Source organism: Balaenoptera physalus, assembly GCF_965194825.1.
Source record: "Balaenoptera physalus genome assembly, chromosome: 15".
Classification (NCBI taxonomy): Eukaryota; Metazoa; Chordata; class Mammalia; order Artiodactyla; family Balaenopteridae; genus Balaenoptera; species Balaenoptera physalus.
In genome coordinates, this window is record NC_138894.1 from 9,562,001 (window position 1) to 9,587,202 (window position 25,202).

Consider the following 25,202-nt stretch of genomic DNA (forward strand, 5'->3'; position numbering starts at 1 on the left):
CTGCCATTTAGCCTGTGTCCTGAAAAGCACACGCCGTTTTCTATGTGTGGCCGAGAGAGGAGTCACCTGCAAGAGGCTGTGGCCTGTAGGAGGCACAATGAGTGATTGCTTATGTTTCTGAGAAGCCAGGGACTCGGGGGTCCCAGCCAACATCAAGGGTGTAGAAACAAAAGCTACATTCGAATCCTTGCTGCCGAAAAGCAGTCTTCCTGCTTCCTTCGGGAAGCACTCATAAAGCCAACGGCAGCACCGGGGTCCCTGGCTGTGCAGTGCCCTCATCAACAGCATTCACTTACTCAGTGCATGAAAAACAATTACCTCACTTCTTACACTTTCTTCTTGGTAAAGAAAGTACCTCACAGCTTGGGCCACAGTAACACCTCGGGGACTTATTAAATGACAAGCTGACAGGCTATCAGATGACGAATTCATTTGGTGTGCAGTTGCCTAGTTGTCTGATTTGGATTTCAACTTCCCTAAGAAAATGATCCCCACTTCTGCTATGCCAAGGAACCCGTTTGTTCAGACACGTTGAGTTCGCCATCTCTGCCAGTTTTCACAAAACAGTCTGGTTCTGCTGAGGAGGTGCATTTCACAGAGGTAGGAATCACAGAAAGCAGCCTGCCAGCCTCTCCGTGGGAGAGCGTTCAATGCCATCTCAGCCACAAAGGAGAACAGAGAGCGAGGTTGCTCTAATACGCTGGTGCCAGAAGAAATTTTAGGGTAGCCCAGCCCCCGCCGCTGCTTAGAACTAAGGTGGCTCCGTGTGTAGGTGGGGGCAGTGGGAGGTGACGAGGACGCATTCCCTCTGGATCAAGTGCTCCCATTTTTTTTGCTGCTGAGAGCTCTTATAACAAAGATACACGTCGCTCGGCTTTGACTTTTGGATCGCTCAAGCCCAGTTTCTGAAGAGCCCCAGAGACACGGTTAGTTACATGCATGATGTTGAACTGTACTTTTCTTAGGGTTGCTCACGTATCACCATCAAATACCATCGCTGTGAGAAACGATGTGAAGAACGTTATGATCACAATGAAAAGCAAAACTCTAAGTTTTCCATGTGAAAGAAAAGAAAGAACATTCGATGAAAAATCAGTTTGAACGCTGCGATCATTAGATTCATTTTAGTGCCTGTGCCATGTTATATTCTGTAACTGCCACAATGGTGAGAGCAATTTTACTCTCCTGCTGACTTGAAGGTCACCATCGGAGTGATGCCTTCATGACAGCACGTGTCCACTGCCTTGCCGGACAATCTGGGTGACATCCCATCATCCCATTGCCTTGATAATGATCTGATCTAGGAGTGTGGCTCTAGAAATCACCTGAAAGGAAAAAAAAACGGACCAATCATCAGGCAATCTTCAGTGACTCAGTGTAATAAGCCCTCCATTAGAGGCAAAGATGAGAGTTCTCATGTGATCCTAAACAGTCCCTGATAGTACATTTCTTCAGCATCTCAGGTTAATGTTGTAGCTGCTGTGATATAGTCAGAAAATAGATGTGTTACTTATCCACCTACACTATTGTGAGAGTTTGTGACTCGGTCTCCATCTCAGGTTTAAAGAATACATTTACATGCTGCAGGTAAAGCCAGCATTGATTAAGGTACCCGTATTAGGAATTAGGTGCCACTGCCACCCCAGGGGTAACTAAGGACGCTAGCAGATGCCTTTGCTTATTACCAAAGTAATTCTTTCATGAAAACGAAGTGCATTTGAAAAAATGACCATCCGTTAGTGACAAGGTCTGCAAAAAACAGGGCAGGAGAAAAATGACCAAATTCCTACACTGGAGTGTGGGACAGATAATGATGTGGAGAATTTCCGGTTGCCATGGAGATGTTCTCTGGCTCATTGGCTTCGAGGCTGCACCCCATCAGAAGTCAACTCTCTCTCTCTCTCTTCGAAACTCAAAATATGAATGCAAGGGGGGGTTCATTTCTCTTCTGCCATGTACCTAAAACTACAGGGTGGGGAAGATCAAAGAGGTCTACAACAGGGCCCCCGCTGAAAATGGTCCAGCTGCAAAATTGCATACATGCAATGACTGTAGCCCAGGACAGCTCAGAAGGTAATTAAATGCCTGGAAGTGAAGTGTAAACAAGAGGTGGTATCTGAGATCAGGAAAGACATAGCTGAGCATGGACCAAAATTACCAAGAAGGCCTTATGGCCTAAGAATTTGAGGGACAGGTAACGTCTGGCTCGTCATAAGCACTTAATGAATGAGCGGAGGCGTGAGTGTTCCAGGAAGGACGGAAAGGATGAGCAGAGCTTCTGAGACAGCGATGGCATGCCAGCCAGACAGTGAGGACGCCGCTCTGGCTGCGGTTGAGGGACTTGGTGGGTGAGTGGTACGGTTGAGAGGGTTAGGCAAGATTATTGGAGACCTGAACTGCAATTGGATCTCATAGGCCCTGGAGATGGATTTTAGGTCTGTGAGTAGGATGGTGATATAATGAAAGCCACGTTTTACAAACATTGGTCAAGGGTTAAAGCTCAGAATAGATTGGATGGGTGTGAAACTAGAGGCCTGGAGAGGTGACGAAAGCCTAGACTTGGTGGCTATGGTCATTGGGGAAAGAAAGGGATGTTTACAAGGGAGCATTCATAGCATGTGATAACAGTGGGGGAGAGATGGATGGAGATGCCTGAACTCTTGTCCTGAACAAATAGGCTCCAGGACCCCATCTGAAGCTCAGGAGTCAGATCTGGGTTTGGGCAGAGGTAGGTCTGGTCTTCGGCTTTGGGGCATTCAGCAAAAGGACAAACGAAAGATATTGCAGAGGATTTTTAAGGCATGAAACTCTTCTGTATGATACTATAATGGTGGATACGTGTCATTATACATTTTGCAAAACTCACAGAATGTGCAACACACAGAGTGAACCCAAATGTAAACTGTGGACTTTGGGTGACAATGATATGTCAGTTTAGGTTTATCGATTGTAACAAATGTGCTGCTCTGGTGGGGATGTTGGTAGTGAGGGAGGCTTTGCACACGCAGAAGCGCGAGGTACACAGGAACTTTCCGCACTTTCCACTTCATTTTGCTCTGAGCCTACAACTGCTCAGAAAAATTAAATCAGTCCATTAAACAACAAAAACAAGAACAAAAATCATGTAAATTGCCACAGTCGGCATCAAAGACCCCACAGATAGCCAGTATGTGTTCAAAGGTCGATATGTGGACAAAGGAGAATAAACCATCGTGAAAGTCAACGAAAACGCCATTCAAATGGAAGAAGCGTGAACATTGAGGAAATAAACTAGAGCAAGAAGAGCGGGTCAGAGCAGGGCCTTCCTTTGAAGGAAACCTCAGGCCTCACCCACCAATGAAGACCCATCATGATGAATGAAAGAGTCCAGGCCTTCGTGGCAGGAAAAATGGTGAAGGGCTCATGATTGAGAGACAGAGTTTCATTATGCACATTAGGGAAATCCTGCAGCCATGTTCCTCATTTCTTTGTTGGAAATGTTAAAAATTCCCAGCATGTTACTACAGTACTGACAATATTTTATGCGGAAGAAGAGACAGAAAACCAAGGTCTTTTTCTTGCTTCTGTGATTTGTGACCCAAAATTAAGTATTTGCTTTGATCCTGGTTTGTTTATTTGTTTGATTGATTGATTAAAACCATTCAACTGAGCATTATAGTTTTAGATGGTAATGTCATTGACATGGTATGTGTGATTTTTCTAAGCCTTTTGACCCCTTAGGATAAAAGGATGCTCTGACTACCTAATATTGCATTGGGGAAAAGACCCCTTAGCTGAAAGAAGGCAGTTCAAAATAAGTGTGTTAAATAGGTTAAACAGTTCATGATTAATATTACTGCTTACATCTTATCTCCCATTCAGGGGGTCCTGGCTTATGGTGGGTACATGAATAGGTCAAGTTTATTGATTATATAAAGACCCACAATGCAAAACAAGTTTATGCTGATGGTACCTAAAGTATGTAGATTTTTAAAAATCTGTCCAATGAAGCATTTAAAGTTACTGTCTGCTGAGTAATTTAGTGTAACTTGGGGTCATGTCACACACTCAGATCCATCTCTGGATGAATTCCCTTCATCTCCAGCAGAGTCAGCGCTGGCCAGGGTTATTGTTTTTTTTTTTGTTTTTTTAGTAATCTTTTTATTTATTTATTTATTTATTGGCTGTGTTGGGTCTTCGTTTCTGTGCGAGGGCTTTCTCCAGTTGCGGCAAGCGGGGGCCACTCTTCATCGCGGTGCGCGGGCCTCTCACTATTGCGGCCCCTCTTGTTGCGGAGCACAGGCTCCAGACGCGCAGGCTCAGTAGTTGTGGCTCACGGGCCCAGTTTCTCCGCGGCATGTGGGATCTTCCCAGACCAGGGCTCGAACCCGTGTCCCCTGCATTAGCAGGCAGACTCTAAACCACTGCGCCACCAGGGAAGCCCCAGGGTTATTGTTTTAATAATGCCCATGTCTGGTGTTAATGTTTACCAGAATTAGAGAGAATACATGCCATGTTTGCATTGTGACAAGGAAGATATCATTTTACAATTAACTTTATTACAACTGGAATGTAATCATACAGCATTACCTCTTTTCATTTTTCATTGCAAAGCTTTAAAATAACTAGATACAGAGATACAAGCAATTTTAGGTACCATTTATGCATACAAACAACACTGATTTTCATAAGGGTACAGAAATATACTCACCTGTACATATCCATACAATTATTATGAGGTATCTCTGCCATCTTTACATTAAAGAGGGATTGTTTTGTGTAAATAACCTGTGAAATAAGATTTTGCACTTGTTTTCTTAACCGTGCAATAAAAACTCTGATTCACAAATTAGGTACTGGGGATCCATGTTAAAAATCACTGTAAATGTATATATTTATCTGCATATATTGAGTGTGTTTTGAATTGTTAACTTAAGAGAAATATAATCGTAGTCTTTTACATATAGGCTATAGTAGTTCAGAAATGCAAAAAAAAAAAAAAAACTTGATTCCATCGTAAGAAGAGTCTTGAAATTGTGCTTCAAGTGTGAGCAAAGGAAAGAATATTTTCAAAAGATCTTGCACGTGCCCAGTAATGACGTTTCGTATCACTCTCTCCTCGTAGGCCACGCAGTGCGGATTATTTTATGCAAGAAGCTAAGCGAATGAAGCATAAAGCAGATGCAATGGTAAGACCTTTTCTCTCCAGATCCGTTCCTCCAAATGACGTTTGTACCGCAGCTTCATCACTGGGGCAGCATAGCTGGGGTCATTACAAAATCTATTACAAGGATGGCTGGGTCTGTTCAAGGCAAAAATGTTTATATAATCCAGTGCTCATCGCCCAGTAAATTATGACCTCGACCAATAATGTCTGACTGGGAGGAAGCCCTGGTTAAACTAAGATTTCAATTTAGACCTAAAGTTTGAATAGGAACCAGAGGCAATGGAGTCAGTGGGTGGTAATAGTTTTTTTCCTTAAAAAAAAAAAAAAAACACCCAAGTTTGCATATTTCTCCCTTGTTGGCCTGGCCAACGCTTGGCTTGGTCCCAGGATCAAATCCCTTTTCAAAAAGACTTGTGTTCTTCATATGTACCTGCCAAAATGAATGTTTCCTATGAATCTGGACAACCCAGAAACTATTACACTGCACGTAAGACCCTGAAGTTGTATGATTTGATGTTTTCAGAGAGTAACTTTTCTGACTTGGATAATCTATTTGAGAAAGCTTAAAGCCTTCAGGCAAGAGTTAGAAAACTTCTGGTGTTTTCTAAGAGAGATCATATGGTTGTTCTGTCAGAAGATCTCATCCAAAGGGAGTCTTTCCTGTCTAGTAATTCTAGTTCTGCTCCCCTCCAGTGCTCATAAGTGAAATCAGGGCGCTGGAGGTGAATAAGGCATTTCAGAGTATTATTCCAGGGTTGCAGATGCCTAAACCATAACTGTACCCCACCCCCCAACTCTACTGATGTTACCCACCAAACATTTCTTTATATGAAGCTCACTGCCTAGGTCCACTGGTGTACAGAGAAATAACCACGGGGTATCAGAAAATACAGAAGGGAAATAGGAGGTAGAGTTTTGTCCTCACAATCCCACAGTCTGATGGAGAGTTCTGGTCACCCGAAGAAACCGATGCATGGTCACATTGAATTTTAAAGCAGAATGAAATTTCCTGCCTGAATCATCCAAGGTTTACCAGGCTTCCTCAGTCAGTGTCATCTTGCCCAACCTGGCCTTTCCCAGCGATACTCTGCTCCAGCCATGTTGGCCCCCTGCTGCCTCTAAGCACACCTGACTCGTGCCAGCTGGCAGGTCTTTGCACCTGCGGAACCTCACACTCACACACTCACAACATCTCACACATACACACTCGCACTCGCACGCACACCCACACCTTCAGTGTCCTCCTAACAAATTCAGCCAAATCATACTGTTCCTTCCCAGTTTCCTCCCCAGCCTCCCTGTAGCCCCATCACTTGCTCCCTTCCTGCCCTGTCTTTGGCATTGGACTGCTTGCTTTGCATTCGGTTAGTTAATCACAGACTGCCTTGCACTTTGAGCTCTCTTGTGAGTGCACATTTTTTCTCTCCACGTATATGTTCCTGGAAGGAGCTTTTGTGTGTCAAGTACAGACCACACAGAATCAGGTGCTTTAGCAAATACTTATTGAAAGAAATGACTTCCTTAATCTGAAAGCACTGCCGAGAAATATTGCTCTATAGCCTCTTAGGGTTATAAGCTGTTTAAAATTTTGACTTGCTAATGGGGGAGAATTCTGCTCTACATTTCCCTTTCCTGAGGTGTCATGAATAATGAGAGGTTTTTTTAGAGGCAAGACTTAGATCAGTAGTTAAGAGTATCTGTGTGATTCTGTTTTGATTGATGAATGAATGTTTGAAAACTGGGGAGATGATGCAATTCAAATTTAGAGTGTGCCATCACCCACCGAGAGGAAGAACGCATGGAACCATGCACGCACCTGATGTGTACGTTTAGATGTATGAGAACCTAAGAACGTAAAGCTGATGCTTTGTTATCCTCACTGATATGGGTAAAGATTAACATAAATGTAGGTACCTCCTATAATCCCAGAAGGTCATTTTTTATTAATTTTCAACGTTGTGTCCTTCAAGCTGAAATCATGCCTTGAGCTTTACCTCCTCTCCCTTTCTCTCCTCACCCTCACCCTTAGGGTGACGTTCTACCTGCTAACGAAACAACTAAAAAATACATACTTAAAGGAAGGCATGGAGATTTAAATGTCACAAATAGTGTAAAAGATAATAACGAAGGCCTTAAACCATCAAAGTGAGAGTATACCCCGAAAGTGTGAAAACCCTTACATGGAGTCAGGCCTGTGAACGTAGATATATATTTAGCACAGCAGTGAGGACCAAGGAGCGAAGTTGACAAACCATTAGGAGTTGGAAAGAGGGCAACAGAAATTAAAGCAACCGTGAAGTTCTGCACAATTCTGATTGGCAGTTGTGATGTGGATTTGGTATAATTCTGTATAACCTTTTTACTCACTTACCCTAAACCGGTAGCAATTTGCGAGAATACCTAGAGAAGGTATTACCCTGTCTCTGTCTTCTCTCAGCTCCATTCACAGGAGTTTGGAACTTCAAAGTCGGGTTTCTCACAGTGTATAGATTATGTGACAACACTGTTTGAAAAACTATTCCTAAGGAAGACACTGTATTAACTCTCTTGATCAGGTGGAAAAGTTTGGAAAGGCTCTGAACTATGCCGAAGCAGCCTTGTCATTCATTGAGTGTGGAAATGCAATGGAGCAGGGCCCAATGGAATCCAAATCTCCTTATACAATGTATTCAGAAACAGTTGAGCTCATCAGGTAAGCGCTGCGTTTTCTTGCTTGGGGGCAGGGGTTGGGGGTGGAGGGAGGAATGTATGTAAGTGCTGTGAACACAGAAAAGAATGTCAGCCTGCACTGTCAGCTACCAAGAACCAGTGTTCATCCCCCAGATAAGAGCGGACAATCTTGCAAGACGTTTTTGCAGAGCCTGCCTCCTTCGCTCTCTGTGTGAGTGCTGGGGGGTGGCGGCAGCTCCTCTAACCCCACTGGCTGCAGAAAGGAAGCTGAATCTGAGGGAGATGTGAGATGTCTACTTCACCCAGCTGGGAGGTGGCAGAATTTGAATTCACTTCATCTCCATGCTGCTTTTTTTTGTTAATCTGATCCAGATTCATATAATCTAAATCCTAACTTCATCAGTAAATGATTCAGAAGTATTTAATGAAAGGAAAGAAGATTCAGGGGGATTTTAGGAAAGGAAATCCATCCTACGACGCACTATCTGAAAAGGTGCTGGCGTTGTTCTGGTCTAAGACTTGGACGTGAGCACCATCCCCGGCCTGGGTTAAGACCTGTAGTGTGAACAGAAGCAGGGTTTCTTACAGGGGCACAGCAAGGACCTGGGTGGGAGACTCTTTGTCTTCCATGATGGCAACATGGAAAGGCACATCCTTAATGTCTCTTTAATGAACCATTAAGGGAATTTCATCCATTAACACTACTGAGAACCTTCATCATATGTTTTATGTCTTTAGCTGGTTCAGCTGCTTGGGATAATGTCTAATACCCATTATATGAAATAATCCTTCCCAAAACTAACTTTAAGAGACTTTTCTAATTCTGGAATTCTAGGCAACCTAAGAGTAAATATGGTTTACCATGTCTCACCATTCCAGATGGAAGATTTCTAGTCATCCTAAATTTAACCTTCTTGGTATGCATTGGCCCAGGTTTGCTCCTTGGTATTTTACACTACTCTCCTTCAGGAAATAGGAAAGGATGACAGCCTTTGGCTTTGTCATCCCAGTATCAAGAACACATCATCTTCAAAAAGCACTTCTCAAGAATGTTTTGAAAGTTAACACTGTCCAACCATTTTTCTCATTAAAATATTTCTATTACACCAATGTATTGGTGATTCCTTCATACTGTTTTCTTACATGGTACAGCATTTTGGGCAGTGAAGAAAAGAAATTGCCATAGTAAAAAAAAAAAAAAAAAAATTACTTTAAGAGATCCTAGATTCTCATGTTTCTTCCTCAGAATAAGGCACAGACTCAGATGCCCACAGGCAGGCATGGAAGAATATGGGTGTAAGTGGACAGGCACAAAGCCATAGTGTGTTCTAGAATGTGAGTGCCTCAGACAGAAGGATGTTTTTGGTTTTTGTTTGATCTGTTCGTTAATGTGGTCATAATCCCTGGGAAAGATCTTAGAACATAGTATGTATTCAGTGAATATTTGAGGAATAAACAAATAAGCAAGTCACAGGGCCTCTGGTGAACTGCATAGCCTGCCTAAAGGCATTCAAACTTTAAAAAAACAAACAAATAAATCCAAACAACGATAAAAGCCTGATGTCAAATAAACTGGAGGTCCTGATGTGCACACCCGCTCTACACCAGAGATGGGACCTTGCGTGGGTGGAAAACACAATCCATTTTCTAAATGATTGAATAGAATCCCTTAAACTACTCCAAAAACTAAGATAAAAAGGAGTTTTTCTTATCTGAGTTAGAAAACAGCATTAATATACCACTTGAATCTGCGTGTTGCCCACCAGGTTTGAGACTCCCCTCCCCCACTGAGAGACACTCGGGAGCTGGGAGCACTCCCAAGGGGGATCATGCCACAGGTACCCAGCTTAGGATGTGCTCTTTGTCCCAGTAGGCAAGAGAATTCCTTTCTCCACCAAAGGACGCCAAGTGACTGGGGGACACTGGCCGGTGGAACCCTGCCACCACAAATCAAAATTGCACCACAAAGCCTCTGAAAATTAAATTGTAAATGGAACCACAGCCCACAGAAGTAGGTTATGACTTGCCTGCTAAACCTAAACAGGGTGACTTCCTTTTAAAAGAAAAGATTTAAACAGGACCCAGGGTCTCCTAACATAATAGCCAAGATGTCCAAGATACAATAGAAACTCACTCATCATACCAAGAAACAAGAAAACCACAACTGAGATGAGAAAAGACAATCAGTTGACACCAATAACCAGGATGAATCAGATGTTGGAATTATCTGACAAGGATTTTAAAGCAGCCATCATAAAAATGCTTCAACAAATAATTACAAATTCTCTTGAAACAAACAAAAAATTAAAGTCTCAGCAAAGAAATAGAAGTTGTTTTGAAAAAGAACCAAATGGAAATTAAAGAACTGAGAAATATACAAATAAAAATCTCACTGGAGGGACTCAGTAGTAGAGTAGAGATGACAGAGGATAGAATCAATGAACTTGAGAACAGAAAATAGAATTTACCCCCAATCAGAGCAACAGAAAGAAAACAGACTGAAAAAAAAAAAAAAAAAGGGTAGAGCTTAAAGCACAATGACAGTAGAACCTCCATGTCATTATTGGAGTCCCAGAAGGAGAGGGAGAGAATGGAACTGAAAGATATTTTGAAGAAGTAATGGCTGAAACTTGCCAAATTTGGCAAAAGGCATAAACCTACAGATTCAAGAAGTGGAGAAAAACCCAAACAGCATAAACAGCCAAAGCAATGTATGCCAAGACATGTCAAAACTACATTTCTGAAAACTAAAAACAAAGGAAAAAAAAAGTCCTGAAAGCAACGAGAGAGGAATGACACATTACCCATAGGGGGACACCAATTCAGATAACAGCTGACTTCTTATCTGAAACCATGGAAGCCGGAAGGGAGTGGCACAACATTTTTTAAATGCTGAAAGAAAAAAACTGTCAAACTGTGAACTCTAGATTCAGTGAGACTTCATTCTTCAGGAATAAAGGGGAAATAAAAACATTCTCAGACTAAGGAAAACAAAAAGTCTTTGTTTCTAACAGACCTGCCTTTAAAGGTTGGCTAAAGGAAGTTTCTCAAACAGAAAGGAAGTGACAAAAGAAGGAATCTTGGACCAACAGGAGGGAAGGAAAAACAACGTAAGAGCAGAACTATGGGTACATGAAGTAAACTATCCTCCTCATGAGTTTTATAAATCACAGTCGATGATTGAAACAAAAATTATACCACCGTGTGATGCTCAAGGCAATGTTATTTAAAAGCAGTGACATGGGGCTTCCCTGGTGGCACAGTGGTTGAGAATCCACCTGCCAATGCAGGTGACACGGGTTCGAGCCCTGGTCTGGGAAGATCCCACATGCCGCGGAGCAACTAGGCCCGTGAGCCACAACTACTGAGCCTGTGCATCTGGAGCCTGTGCTCCGCAACAAGAGAGGCCACGATAGTGAGAGGCCCGCACACTGCGATGAAGAGTGGCCCCCGCTTGCCGCAACTAGAGAAAGCCCTCGCACAGAAACGAAGACCCAATACAGCCAAAAATAAAATAAATAAATAAATAAATAAATTTATTTATTTATTTAAAAAAAAAAGCGGTGACATGGAAGTAAGGTTTCAGCTCTTAAAGCAAAGTAGAAAATATTGATACCAATAAATTGTGATGAGTCACATATGTAACTTGTAATACCCGGAGAAACCACTATGAAAACTAAGCAAAGAGATACACTCAAAAACACTACAAGGGACTTCCCTGGTGGCGTGGTAATTAAGAATCCACCTGCCAATGCAGGGGACACGGCTTCAAGCCCTGGTCTGGGAAGATCCCACATGCAGCAGAGCAACTAAGCCCGTGCGCCACAACTACTGAGCCTGCGCTCTAGAGCCCGTGAGCCACAACTACTGAGCCTGCGTGCTACAACTACTGAAGCCCGCACGCCTAGAGCCCGTGCTCCGCAACAAGAGAAGCCACTGCAGTGAGACGCCCACGCACTGCAGCGAAGACCCAACGCAGCCAAAAATAAATAAATTTTAAAAAAAAACACTACAAGTCTGCATGCTGTGGAGATAGTGTAATAACAGTATCATTTCTTGAGCAATTTGCAATAAGCCAGCCCACTGTGCCAAGAACTTTACAAACACTCTCTCACTTAATCCTCACAGCAATGCTATGGGATCAGCAGTACTCATCTTACTTTATAAATAAGGAAATGGAGGCTTAAAGCTGTTAATTTGTCTAAGTTCTCACAACTATAAGGACTTGAACCCAGGACTCCCTGACCATTCCATATACTGCCTCAGCTCTGTCCAAGAGTCTGCAAGTAACTTGGTATATTATTGGAGAAAGGAACGGCCATAGACCTCTGGTTCAGAGAAATAAGTGAGATTGAGTAAAGTTCATCAAATCTACTAGTTATGCATCCAGGACAGTTATACTACTGTCAAAGAGTTCCATAACAATAAAAAAAGGAATAAATCCAAGCATTCATCTGAGTACAAGGAATAAAAATTTTTCTGGAGATTGGCCTGGAAGGATTGACCTTTGCTCCCATCTTGTCAGCCACTCAGCCATAAATCAGAATTTGTAAAAATGGATGTGTCACTGTATACGTGGATAATGCTTGAACTGATACCACTCTTGACCATCTGTAGCATTTGGACTGGTATTGTTAAAGAGCAGAAAGTTGCTAGATGGTCATAAAAGCCATTTTCTAGTCATGACAATCATGTCGTGCTTAGAAAAAATGGGGCAGCCTCAGCTGGCTTCTAAGAAAGAACTGTCAGCAAGCACTATGAAAAACTAAGTATTGGGCAGAGAGACCTTCCATCCTAGAAGATGTTCCATTGTTAATAAGAAAGCTTTAATTTTTTTGTTTTTCTTTCCTTTTTTTTTTTAAGATATGCTATGAGACTAAAAACCCACTCAGGCCCCAATGCCACACCAGAGGATAAACAGCTGGCTGCATTATGGTAAGTGCATCACATCAGCTTAAAATAGCCTCCCCAGCCTCGTGCATCTTCACTGGCAAACCAGGTGCTGAAACGCATGATGGTTTCCTAGCGCTTCTGACCCACCAAACCAAAGGCAGTTCTCATGGTGGCCAGGGAGAGACTGCACCCTGCTGTCCTGTGCATGAGGTGAATTCACAGTGATTGAAAACCAACAGGTCCATGGCACAAGGACCCATTTTTCTGTGTGTGTGTGTGTGTGTCTTAAAATCAGGTAAGTCTGTGTTTTAATCATTTGAATGTGAATTGTGCCAAATGTAATCTCTTGTGTTTAACATTTAAGAGGCAATCAAAATAATTCATCTGTCTCTTTACATGTGGGATTAGTAGAACTGAATCAAGATGATGCACTCAAGTTCTCAACACATTAAACTGAGGAGCAGTTCATTCCACTTTGATAATAAAAGCAATATTTAAATGTTAATCAACACGTAATAGGGGTTTTTTCTATAATGATGACAATGATCATGATTATAATAATAGTTTTCCCCATGACGTCTCCTTAGCACTCCCTCAAATCGCAGGACCCCTCTCTATTGGTTCCTCCTGTGATGGGGAGCCAAAATGTCTTTTTCTCTGATGGTTCATAACTCCACTTTAGAACCTGATCTGCAAGTTGGAGAATCGAATCTCAAAATAATATAACAACAACAACAGCAACATACACAAAAGAGAGGGTCTGCAGTAGTTTTGCATCATCACATCCTCTGGAGTTTGGTTTGCTAAGAGAGACTCTTGGTCAAGGGTGTATTGTACAACACAGGGAATAGAGCCAATATTTTGTAATTAATGTAAATGGAAAGTAACCTTTAAAACTTGTATTAAAATAAAAAATAAATTGAAAAATTAAAATTGAAAAAAAATTTTTAAGAGACTACTATGTTGTATTTGGTATGTTGGTATTCTAGTATGTCAACACCAGGTCTGAGTTAGCAAATAATTAGGAGCGGAAAGCACCAAGGAAAAGTGGATATGGTGAGGACGGGGAGGGAGAAGGGTAAGCTGGGACGAAGTGAGAGAGTAACACTGACATATATATACTACCAAATGTAAAATAGATAGCTAGTGGGAAGCAGCCGCATAGCACAGGGAGATCAGCTCGGTGCTTTGTGACCACCTAGAGGGGTGGGATAGGGAAGGTGGGAGGGAGACGCAAGAGGGAGGAGATATGGGGATATATGTATACGTATAGCTGATTCACTTTGTTATAAAGCAGAAACTAACACAATATTGTAAAGCAATTATACTCCAATAAAGATGTTAAAAAAAAAAAAAGTGAGTATGGCTCAGGAAATGCTTTCTGTGCTCTTTTTGAACTTTAAGTTCCTTATTAGGATTAATAAATTAACAATGATTAGTTAATATTATATAAAATAGAATACTAGTATGTAAATAACAAATATATAAACTGTAACATAAAATAGTGACTACTCCCAGTATTGTTTTTATAGAATACATTCATATCCTTTACTTTATTTGAACTAATTATAGTCTAGTACAGTGGTAGTGAAGGGAATAAAAACAGGTGAAAGGGCTGGCTATTCTTTTAGCAAAGCCGCTGCCGGAAGTCCAGGGTGTCAAGGCAAATCAGAATAAGGTAGTTGTGCCCTGAAATGCACCCAGTAAGCAGTGAGAGCTGTGTGCTAGAGCTTCCTCCCTCCTCTCATGGAGAGAGACTGTCTCCTAGTGGTGGAAGAAGAAAATGACAAGCCCCTCAGTCCCAACAAAGAAGCAATAAAGCTGCTTTATGTCTTCATATTTATATTCTTTAGTTATATATATTCTTCATGTATTCATATTTCTTTATATGAAGTGATATACTTATGGAGTAACTCCTTGAAATCTTGAGTTAACATTGAACAAATAGGAAGGTCAGATGCCTACTGTGCTATAGACCTTGAGTGCATCTGGAACAGCAAGATTGTTTTTAAGTCTTGTTAGCACAGGGCCCACTCATACTTTCGGGGCCTATTTCTCTTTTTCTGCTGCAGTTACCGATGCCTGGCTCTCCTGTACTGGCGGATGTTTCGACTCAAAAGGGATCACGCTGTAAAGTATTCAAAAGCACTTATCGACTATTTCAAGGTACTGTCTGGCTAACAGGCAACATGTTGTACCCAGTTGTCTCCCTGTCAAGGACATTTTCAAGGTGGAATCCATTGCTTTGGGGATAATACAGGAGCTGATATCCACACGAACCCCATTTATGACATACTCGTGGTGTTCAGGGCTCAGAGGATGGCCTTGAGGGCCCATCTAGTTTATCCCTCTGCCTGTGTCCAAGTATTTTTATAGCCTCTAGTGAAGGAAGATCCCGTTACCTATCCCAGTGTCCTAGCAAATCCATCTTTATAGCTAACATAAATTGCTCATGTTCACTTAGAACTTCTTCCTCTGAGAAGTAACTCCTTAGAACTTCCTCTTAGCTATCTCCAGTAGCTAATTTAATTTTTCATAAAGGTGTTATTTTAAATGGTAAGAAATGGCTTGTTAGAACCCAGAGGTGCTAGAACAGTAACAATGTGCACGTATAAGGATAGAATTGCAAACCATGCTAATAACTTTTACCTATCTCAGGGAATGAAGTCATTTTCACTGGGAGAATGAAAAAAAGGGGGAGAAAAAGACCAGAAAGCCTCTGATGTACTGTTGTGAATAATTCATCTGAGATTTCTGGGCCTCTTCGCTGCCCATTTGACTGTGGAAACAAGAAATTACGCCATTTCTACCTCCACCGGCTGTTTGTCAGATACACAACCATCATTTTCGATCTTTAATCCCCAAGCTCCACTTCTTGGAGATGATCTCAGATGAGCCGGCTGTGCTGGGCATTCCGCGGGCGATGTCCACCCAGCGTGCTGTCTCTTTCCTGGTCATGCATGCAGTGACCAGGTGCTAAGCCATTGTCTTGGTCCACTGACGGTCGTCAGTCATAATGACAAGTACTGACACTAAGCCTTTCCCTTTACTTTGGGCGCCTAAGGTCAAGATAAGTAGTTTTCAAAAATTTAGAATCCAAGAGCTAATACTAAAGAGAGTTATTACAGTCTAGCAAAACGCTTGAATAAAGAAGGAATCTGAACTCTGTAAGCCACAGAGGTTACAGCAGAACTTTTAAGGGATCCAAGATGTTCTTAATGTCTGTAAGCAGTCCATGAAACTGTACAGAATGAATAGAGAATACAGCTTAAATATCAGAGCTTCTCCCCTAGAAGGTATTGGTAGATACCCTAAATCAAAGGCTATTTAAATACTACTTTAAGTTCAGAGATTATGAAACCTTTAGGAAACAAGGATAATTGGTCCATAAAAAATGAGTTTTACCAGTACAGCTGGCTCTGAAAAAAAGGCCTTTGTCCCCACCCATGTTTTTTTTTATAGTCACAAGACTTTAGTGGTAGTGGAAGAGGCCTGAAGGCAATTTTGCAAAATTCTCACGTGTAAGGCCATTTCTTACCATTTTGATAACACCTCCACTAAAAACTAAAAATCAGTCACCACTTCATAAAGTTCTTTTTAACCAAAAGAAACACTTTGTCTCTGGGGAACCAGGCTGAGGCTATTTTCTTGTCTCTGGAAGGGAAAATTCAATATTATAAAGTCCATTTTCTCCTTAACAGTCTCATAGACTTATGTCCAAGAAAGCATTATTGGGCTCTCAGGGAGGAAATCTATCTGTACATTTAGAAGCTTTCCTTGCCAAAGGCAAAAATGTCTTTTAAATGCCTGATGCAAACAACTGGCTCATGCAACGTATCCTATATCAGACTTTTAAATAAATCAGAATTTTTGAATTCACTATTGTTAAGGAAATACGTTTTAATCTGTTCTTTTAGAAACATTCAAGAGCAACTTCCTTTAAGAGAAATACTTTTAAGCTTCATAAGTTAAAATGGTAACAGTTGATGTCTCATATATTTTCAGGCATTAAATATATGTCAACAGTTTCTGCAAATATGCCCTACGTTTAAAAATAAGATATTCTCATTGTGTCAGTGGGAGGGGGCAGCTGCCTCCCACTATCTTCCAGAGAGGAAGCCAATAGCCTAGTAATTAAAAACTCCCCAGATCCAATTTCTGTGAATCTGCATTTTATCTACAATGTCAGCCATTACTTCTCTCAACGGTCACCTGAGAACATGTTACTGTGGGCTGTTTAAACTCAAGCAGATGGTACTCACTGACAATGTTTTTATTTTCCTGCAGAATTCATCTAAAGCTGCCCAAGCCCCATCTCCGTGGGGGGCCAGTGGAAAGTAAGTTCATTTTTCCAAAGTGAAGGTGATAAATGAGATGTTGCATGACGCTGGGTAAGGTGCTCCTCTGCTTGCAGTGCCCTGAGGGGCTGCCCTACCAACCTCTCCCCCTTGTTTTCCTATGCTCTCCCCCTTCCAGGAGCACTGGCACCCCATCCCCCATGTCTCCCAACCCCTCCCCCACCAGCTCCGTGGGCTCTCAGGGGAGCCTCTCCAATGGGAACGCCCTGTCCCCGTCAACCATCGTCAGCATCCCACAGCGCATCCACCAGATGGCAGCCAACCACGTCAGCATCACCAACAGCATTCTGCACAGCTATGACTACTGGGAGATGGCGGACAACCTGGCCAAGGAGAACAGAGGTGTGTGCGCCTCTGGGGAGCACGTGCGTAGTTCAGCCACCGCTCAGGGAGACACCCTGATCCTTGGGCATCAGCGGGCGAAGAAGAAATAGTAGAAGCTGTCACCTACTGTGTGAATTTGCCTGACTTCTCCCCCTCACTCAGGGCCTCCCGTGCCTTTTACCTACCTTTATCTTTACTGTGGGAAAGATCAGAGATAGAGATGGAGATAGAGATGATATAGGTACCAATGATACAGATATAAATTATATAGATACACACACACACGTTTTTTTCCTTCGGACAGTGAGCTCCTTAAAGGTAGGAATTTCATTTTATTCAACTCTGTATTCCTAAGACCTGCGTAGTGCCTAGAACACAGTTGGGGGTCTGAAATACTGGATGAATTAATTAACTGATGAGTAGGAATGTTACTAGCTATTGAAGTGATAGCTGCTTACAACTGAAAACAAACGTGTTTTATGGGTAAGCTGCATTACTTTTTAAATAATGTTTGTTTTTACTCATTACAAAAGGAATGCATGTTTACTGTGGCTAAATTTGTAAAGTACAAAAAAACTATAGAGAAAAAAATTTTTTAATCATCCGTAATCTTGTCACTAAGAAATAACTACTATTAACATTCTACGGAAAAAAAAAAAAACAACCTTTTGAAATTTCTTCTCGTTTTCTCCAAATATGCATGATTTTTACCAAAATAAGATCATAGGATATATACAGTTTTACATCCCGTCTTTTCTTCATTTTACATTATATCAGGCATTTTCTCATGTCACTAACTCGTTCAGAAACACCTTTTATGACGACTCTATAATACTTTCAATATAGAGGTATGCAATCATAAGTATCATGATTTCTCAAACCATTCCCCTGTTGTTGGACATTTGTGTTACTTCCAATTTTTTCCCACTGTTACAAATAACGTTAACGATAAATATCCTCATGTCAATTGTTCATATTTCTGATTACTGTCATAGGAGGGAGTTATAGAATGTGGAGGTCAACAGGTATAGATTCTTTTAAGATATGTATTGGTATATGTTATTAACTTTCTCCCATAAGATTATACCAATTTACTACTCTTTCTCCAGTGCTTTGTGAGAGTGTAAATCTGAGCTATCAAACCATTAAATGCAAATTTTGTTCCCATGGTAACATGTGCCTCTGAGGCTAAGATCAGGATGTCCATGATGAGATAAGGAACCAATGGCACAGATAGGCCTGAGTACGTGAAATTGATAATGAAACCAGACAGGACATAACAGTAGTGCGGCGGTGATGCACCCTGAAAATCCAGTGGGGTGCCAAGGAGGTCAGTGCCAGGGGCTGAGGCCAGCAGGCTCGCCAAAGGAGCTGGCACGGAACAGCGTTTTGAAAAGCAAATAGTAACTGAGTGGCTGAGATGGAGTGGGGTGGATGTCACAAGTAGATGAAACAGAAGGGACAAAGGTACAAATGTCCGCGGCCAGTTTGGGAGAGCCCGAGCAGGCCAGGCTCCAGATGGTACTGCCAGCTGCTGCCAGACGTCCCTCAGCAGAGCTGCACATCCAGTGCAAAGTCCTCATGGCTTCCCCAGACCTGCCCCTCCTCCCCTGTTCTTCTCCTGACCTCCTGCCGCACTGTCCTCCTGGCCACCTGGACCCTGGCTCTTCTCGGAGCCTCCCCAGCCGGACCTCATTCAGCACGTACGAGAGCACCTTTGAAAGAATACTCCCAGCCTCTTACTTTCAAGGAGTGCTGTTCAGTGGTCCAGTTAGGGCAGCCTGGCAGGCACGTGAATTGATTCGTCTCTATGAGCCACCAAACCGTGATCTCTGCGATGGCAGAGCCTACACATTCTTCATCTCGATGTGCTCCCTGCCTCTGCCCTCCTGCACCTAGTGTAGTGCCTCGGCAGTAATAAATATTTAAGGCAAGGACAAACCCAGAGAATGTCCAAGGACTAGAAGGTGACCTCAGTAGAGGTGTTTCAGAACCCATCTGTGAACAAGGACCTACAGCATAGCACAGGGAACTCACTGTACTCAATATTTTGTAATAACCTATAAGGGGAAAGAATCTGAAAAAGAATAGATATATAACTGAATCCTGAAACTAACACGACATTGTAAATCAACTATACTTCAGTAAAATAAAAATAAAAGACAATTTAAACAAGCTGGATGCTCCAAAAAAAAAAAAAAGAGGGACTTCCCTGGCGGTCCAGCGGTTAAGACTCCGTGCTTCCACTGCAGGGGGCCCGGGTTTAATCCCTGGTCAGGGAACTAAGATCCCGCATGCCACACGGTGTGGCCAAATAAATAAATATTAAATTTTAAAAAAAAAGAAAGAAAAACCCATCTCTGATTTGTGTCCAGGAGCCTGGAGCCTCCTCCATCGGACTCCCACCCTCCCCCCACGGGCTCAGCACGTAGCACAGCTGAGGACAGTATAAGGGATGGGAGAGCTGCAGGCCAAGTTCAGGGTGGGACGCATTACTGCACAAGGAGAATGCAGCCTGAGGAAGTACATTTTCTTCGCTCTTTGGCTAAATAAATGCCATTCATTTGGGTTGGGTTGGGTTTTGCCATGCCATGTTTCTTTTGTTTATTCAGAATTATTTCAGTAAAATACATACATATTTTTCCTCTCTGTCTATATACATGTATATATTTTAAACATGAAGGTTAAATCTATTAAAATCAATGTACTTACAGAACAGTGAAAAAATGACATGTAAAATACACAGCATCCATTAAATTCAGTGTTGTAAATGTCATTCGTTTGAACTAGAAGTCGCCAGTTGAGGGATTATTGGGATATAGGTGAGCTCTCGGGGGCTTTATTTTGTTAGGTTGAGCGCGTGTCAAGTGATGGGACAGAGAAGGCTTGGTTTATAAAGAGGACCAAGTGTGTGTCCCTCTAACGACCCTCTCTGTCCCCTAGAATTCTTCAGTGACCTGGACCTGCTCATGGGGCCAGTCACCCTGCACAGCAGCATGGAGCACCTGGTCCAGTACTCCCAGCAGGGCCTGCACTGGCTGCGGAACAGCACCCACCTGACATAGGGGCCCCGCCTTCGGGCTGGAGGGCACTCTTGTCTCCACGGACGGCTCAACATTTCTGGACACTGTGCTCCTGAAGTTCCCAGCCACAGCATTTCTCAAACGGCGGTGAATATTTTCTCAGCATCGAACAATGGTCTTTTCTCCCAGGGCATGTGTGTTTGTATGTGTGGGTGTAGAAAAGCTGCCTGTGTAAGCGTGTAAGATACACAGCTCTTTAGAACACGTTTTCTTTGTCTAGTTTCCATACTCCCAGGCTAGACAAAGTGATCAGACGTTTCTGATTAGAGAAAACACGCTTACACACACACACACACACACATACACACACACACACACACTTTCTAGTTCAAAGCTAAACCGTGACTTCTTAGAACATTCAACGAAAATCTCATGGGTTAGTGAACCAGGTGCAATACAGCACACCAAAAGCTTGACTGCCAGTTAAGATGATCTTAGTTCTTATACTTTTGATTACTTTCAGTATTAATATACTCTCCCCCAATTATTATTTTTTTGATTGTGTGTATTAATGGGTAATTGAATAATGAAAATAAGTCAGTTATTTTTGTGCTGGACGTTTACTAGATTGCATGTTACCAAATACCCTGCCTTTTGTCTAGTACCTGCCCCTTCCAGCCAACTTTACCGTCAACTAAACGTGTTAGAAAGCAAGTGAATTGACTCCCACGGGCCTTCCCTGCCCTGCCCCCCAAAACAGTATGACCATAACGCTGAGATCTGGTAAAACCTCAGTGTCTTTGAAACTTCACCAACATGAAAGCAGTAACAACTGCTTCTGGGGGCTCAGTGAGTAACTGAAATCTTCTGCACACGCCAGGAGCCCGCCCGGCACATGTGTTTCTTCTTCCTGCCACTGTGACCCAGGGGCTGTGGAGCCACATGGTGTCTGTCGGCCGATATTTTTCTAGTCTTTTCTTTCCATGATAGCTTTCTTACCAGTTTTCTTGGCCTGATGAGGACATTACCTAGGATGTCCCTTCACTCGGATCTGTTTCTCTTGCTTATCAGGTCAAGAACTATTTGCTATCATGATTCTATCTAATCCTCTCACTCTTGGAGAAAGTGCCACTGTGGGCCTTGAATGCATTTTGATCTGGGCGATGTGTTGCAGGCTTTGATTAGCAAGCTGCTTACTCTACAGAATAAGTTATTCCTGCAAGGATCGCGGTTCTGTCTGGGGTAGCAACGACCAGTCTGGTATGTTTCCGTCTTGCCCTTGATTCTTTTCTTTTCTTTTTTTTTTTAATTAAGTTTACATTTTAGTTTTTTTGACATCTTTGTTTACAGTTTTTGTCTGAAATTTATTTCTTTTATTGTCTCTCGTCATACCCTAGATTTGGTCTTCTTATTAAATATATTTGGGTATAAAAATATTGGTTAAAAAAAAAAAAGAAAAACTCCTGGAAAAGAGGATATACTCCCTATACTTTAAAAACAAAAATAATGACCTTGAGGCTTCTCACTTGACAAAATTGCCCCAAGACGGCCCGAGAAAGGTGATGTGATATGTGGAACAATCCACTTTTCAAGGTGATGGTAACACAAAACGTTTATAACAGATACTGATGGTCTTATTGGTTTGGTTGCAATGTTAATATCTTTGTCAGCCTGATCTGTAGGTGGGAAATAAGATTGCTGTCATTCCCTAGCTCTAAGCGCTGATTTAAAACCTTACAAATGATTGAATAGCTTTGGTGATTTGAAATTCATTTACATGAACAAGTGAAGGCTTTGTGCAATTTGCATTTGACGTTGGCCTTCAAGCATCTGGAAATATTAACAGTACTTCTTTTTTACATTTATTCAACTGAGGTGCTTCTGACATTCCTTTCACTAATTGTTGCTAGAGTTCCCAATCCCACTGGAGTCTAACTTAAGAAATTTTTAATTTTTTTTTTTGTTTGTTTGGAAGACTGAGGCTTAGTTGTACTCACTCCTGCTGAATTCTGATGAAATGTTCAGACTCTCACATAAAGGGATGGCCCCCAGGGTCCTTGGTGCATCCCTGGGATGCTTTTCTGGTCTTGCCCACCTTTCAGTCTCAGGCCTCGTGGTGGTGTTCACGTGATGTGCTCACCTGTGAAACCCATTTAAACACACAGGTGGCCTCTGGCTAGTTGTGCCAGCAGCACCACATCAGCACTCGGTGAGCCGCGTTTCCAACAAAACGTGAAACTGGTCATTTGGGGGCCGTCACAGCACGCCATTCTCAGTGTCTTTTGTTTCATTGGTAGAGCATGTTGGGGGGGCAGTGGTGGCAGTGGTTTTTCCTTGCTTTGGCATTGATGCTTTTGATAAGGAAGCATCTTCTGATTGTTGCTGGTTTCTTTTAGTTAGCTTTGTTCAAAGTAGAAATATCTTTCTTGTGTTTTCTGGTTATGAAAGTCATACATGCTCATGGTAGAAATTTGAACAATACAGAGAAGTATAAAGTAGGAAGTATTCAGTCCCATTCCCCAGAGACAACACTGCTCATCCTTTTCCTGTATATCCTTCTAGAGAGTCTCCCATTTGAACGTAGAATGTCTATCATCATTTTTTTCTATTTGAGGACATTATTTCATCAGAAGTTCAGTACAAGTTCAACTGGCCTTATCCTTCCATGACCTGAACGGACCTGGATCACAATTGTTAGAGTTATCTTTGAAAGAGAGGAACCCAAATATATTCCTGATCAAAATGTGGGATTTGTTACCATTCGACACAGATCAGACTAATGTGCAGAATTGTGCTTGGAAAGAGAGGTTCGGTTAAAACACATTTCTGGAAACTTTCAAATCACAAAGGGGAACTCGGACCCACTGTCTAAAGAGGAATGTACTGGAAAAAAAAATCTGAAGAGTTGACAAATTGTGTACTAGATTGAACACATGGAATCAATGCAATGAGCCTTCTGCACTAAAACGTACCCTCGTATCTGCAACAATGATGTGTGTATTATATAACAGTGATGTGTACATTTCTGACATCCCATACATAATACACAGTTTGTATAAATGCATACATTTAAAAATATATATGTACAATACAGCTAACATAAAACTGTAGTACGCCTGAAGGATATGACTAGTGCCTAATATTGAGTATAAGTCACTACGTGTTCAAATCACCTCAGAAGTGCAGTAATTGTTATCAAATTAATCAGTGCAGCCAACCTTATTTATGAACCACATCTTTGAAACTGTGCAGTAGTATATACATATATATTTTTAAATAACATTTTTCACAGTTTTCCAGAGTTACTGTTGAAATCTGTATCACCAAAAAAAAAAAAAAAAAAAGCAAGATTTTTTTAAATGATGTAGACACCCTTCAGACCCAGTAATCTGTGTGTGATTTCCTGTCTGTAGATACCCAAGACACTCTAGCAGTCACCAGCCTTAATGCATGTACAGGATATTATTGTGACTTAATTTATCTGCAGTTTTTAATCCATGTGAAATTGGAATTTATAAACTGACTTGGATTAACTATGTCTGCCTTTCTAAGGTTGCAAATGTTACATTAAATGATTTATGTTGTAAATGAGAGGCATTGAGTTGTACGTAAAAAAAAAAAATGTCCACCAATTTCTGTGAATATTTTTACAAGGAAACTTCAGAATCAAAAATATATTCAAATAAGCATTCTGGTCCCCAGTTCATAATCTCTTTAGAATGGACCTTGTTGTTTCACAAAATTTTTTTTTTTTTTTTTTTTTTTTTTTTGGCTGCACCGTGCAGCATGCGGGATCTTAGCTCCCTGACCAGGGATCGAACCTGTGTCCCCTGCAGTGGAAGAGCAGAGTCCTAACCACTGGACCGCCAGGGAATTCCCCATAAAATTTTTAAATGGAGCTTCCACAGATTATCGTCACTAAGTCTGATATTTTTCATGGGGGTAAATAGTATGTTTTCCTTTATTGTAAGTATCGTTTACTATTTGTCTTTCCCATTTCCCAGCATATTTACACACGCACATGCATGTGTGAGAACACACCCCCCAGTGTCCCAGAAAACGCTGCATAGGAAGCTTGAGGGGTTTATTTTGATGACTTTACTGATGCCTGTCCAACCAGTAGCCCTGGGACACTGTTTGACTCAACATTCCATAATGACAGAAGTTAATCACCTGACTTGTGTCTACCTGGTTTTTCCATCTCTAACCAACATGGTGGAATAATGTTGGCAATATTTGGTTGAGTGAAATGAGAGAATTTTGAACTAACGAAGACAGAAATATTAGACCTGTGGCTTTTCATGATGTACCCCCCCGATGTGGGAGGGGTTTTTGTTAACCTCATTTTTTTACTCTTCTCTCCCTCCTTTTTCATTCCCCTTCTCCCCAAACTAAACTAAACAAAGAAGCAGAAACAGCCACAGAAACAAAACAGTTACTTCACTTTACCCAGCCTGTATCCTTAGATTCAAATACGACAGCAGAACCCTAGCTCCGGTCACCATGGAGACCTCCTCATCCCAAAGATGACCTGGACGGGGTCCTTGGCTTTGCTTGCTCCAGAGACCACTGAGCTTAATACTCTTTCAGAGGTGGTTTGGGCTAAGAAACGCCCAATAGTCTTTCAAGAACTGTCTTTCCCTTATGCAGTTTTGCCTACTACTCAGCTGAAGTCTGTTCCCATCAGAATCCTATTTTTAAGAAGTAACCCATTTTCGATGAAACCTGGATCAAGTGGAGTCTTGAAATACTTTTTTTTTAAATGAAAGTGAAAAAAAAAAAAAAACC

At 41.7% G+C, this 25,202-nt stretch overlaps 1 protein-coding gene across 4 annotated transcripts in view; it reads left to right on the forward strand.

Moving 5' to 3' along the window:
• Positions 1–24,002, forward strand: part of AFF3 (ALF transcription elongation factor 3) — a 557,646-nt gene extending 533,644 nt beyond the window's left edge. For all 4 annotated transcript variants that reach the window (XM_082427229.1, XM_082427230.1, XM_082427231.1 and 1 more), the window contains 7 exons: positions 5,105–5,168; positions 7,702–7,838; positions 12,680–12,751; positions 14,782–14,875; positions 16,997–17,046; positions 17,186–17,409; positions 20,335–24,002. In XM_082427229.1, coding sequence (XP_082283355.1) covers positions 5,105–5,168; positions 7,702–7,838; positions 12,680–12,751; positions 14,782–14,875; positions 16,997–17,046; positions 17,186–17,409; positions 20,335–20,456 — 763 coding nt within the window. In that variant the 3' untranslated portion in view covers positions 20,457–24,002. The remainder of the gene's footprint in view (positions 1–5,104; positions 5,169–7,701; positions 7,839–12,679; positions 12,752–14,781; positions 14,876–16,996; positions 17,047–17,185; positions 17,410–20,334) is intronic.
• The last annotated feature ends 1,200 nt before the right edge of the window (positions 24,003–25,202 follow it).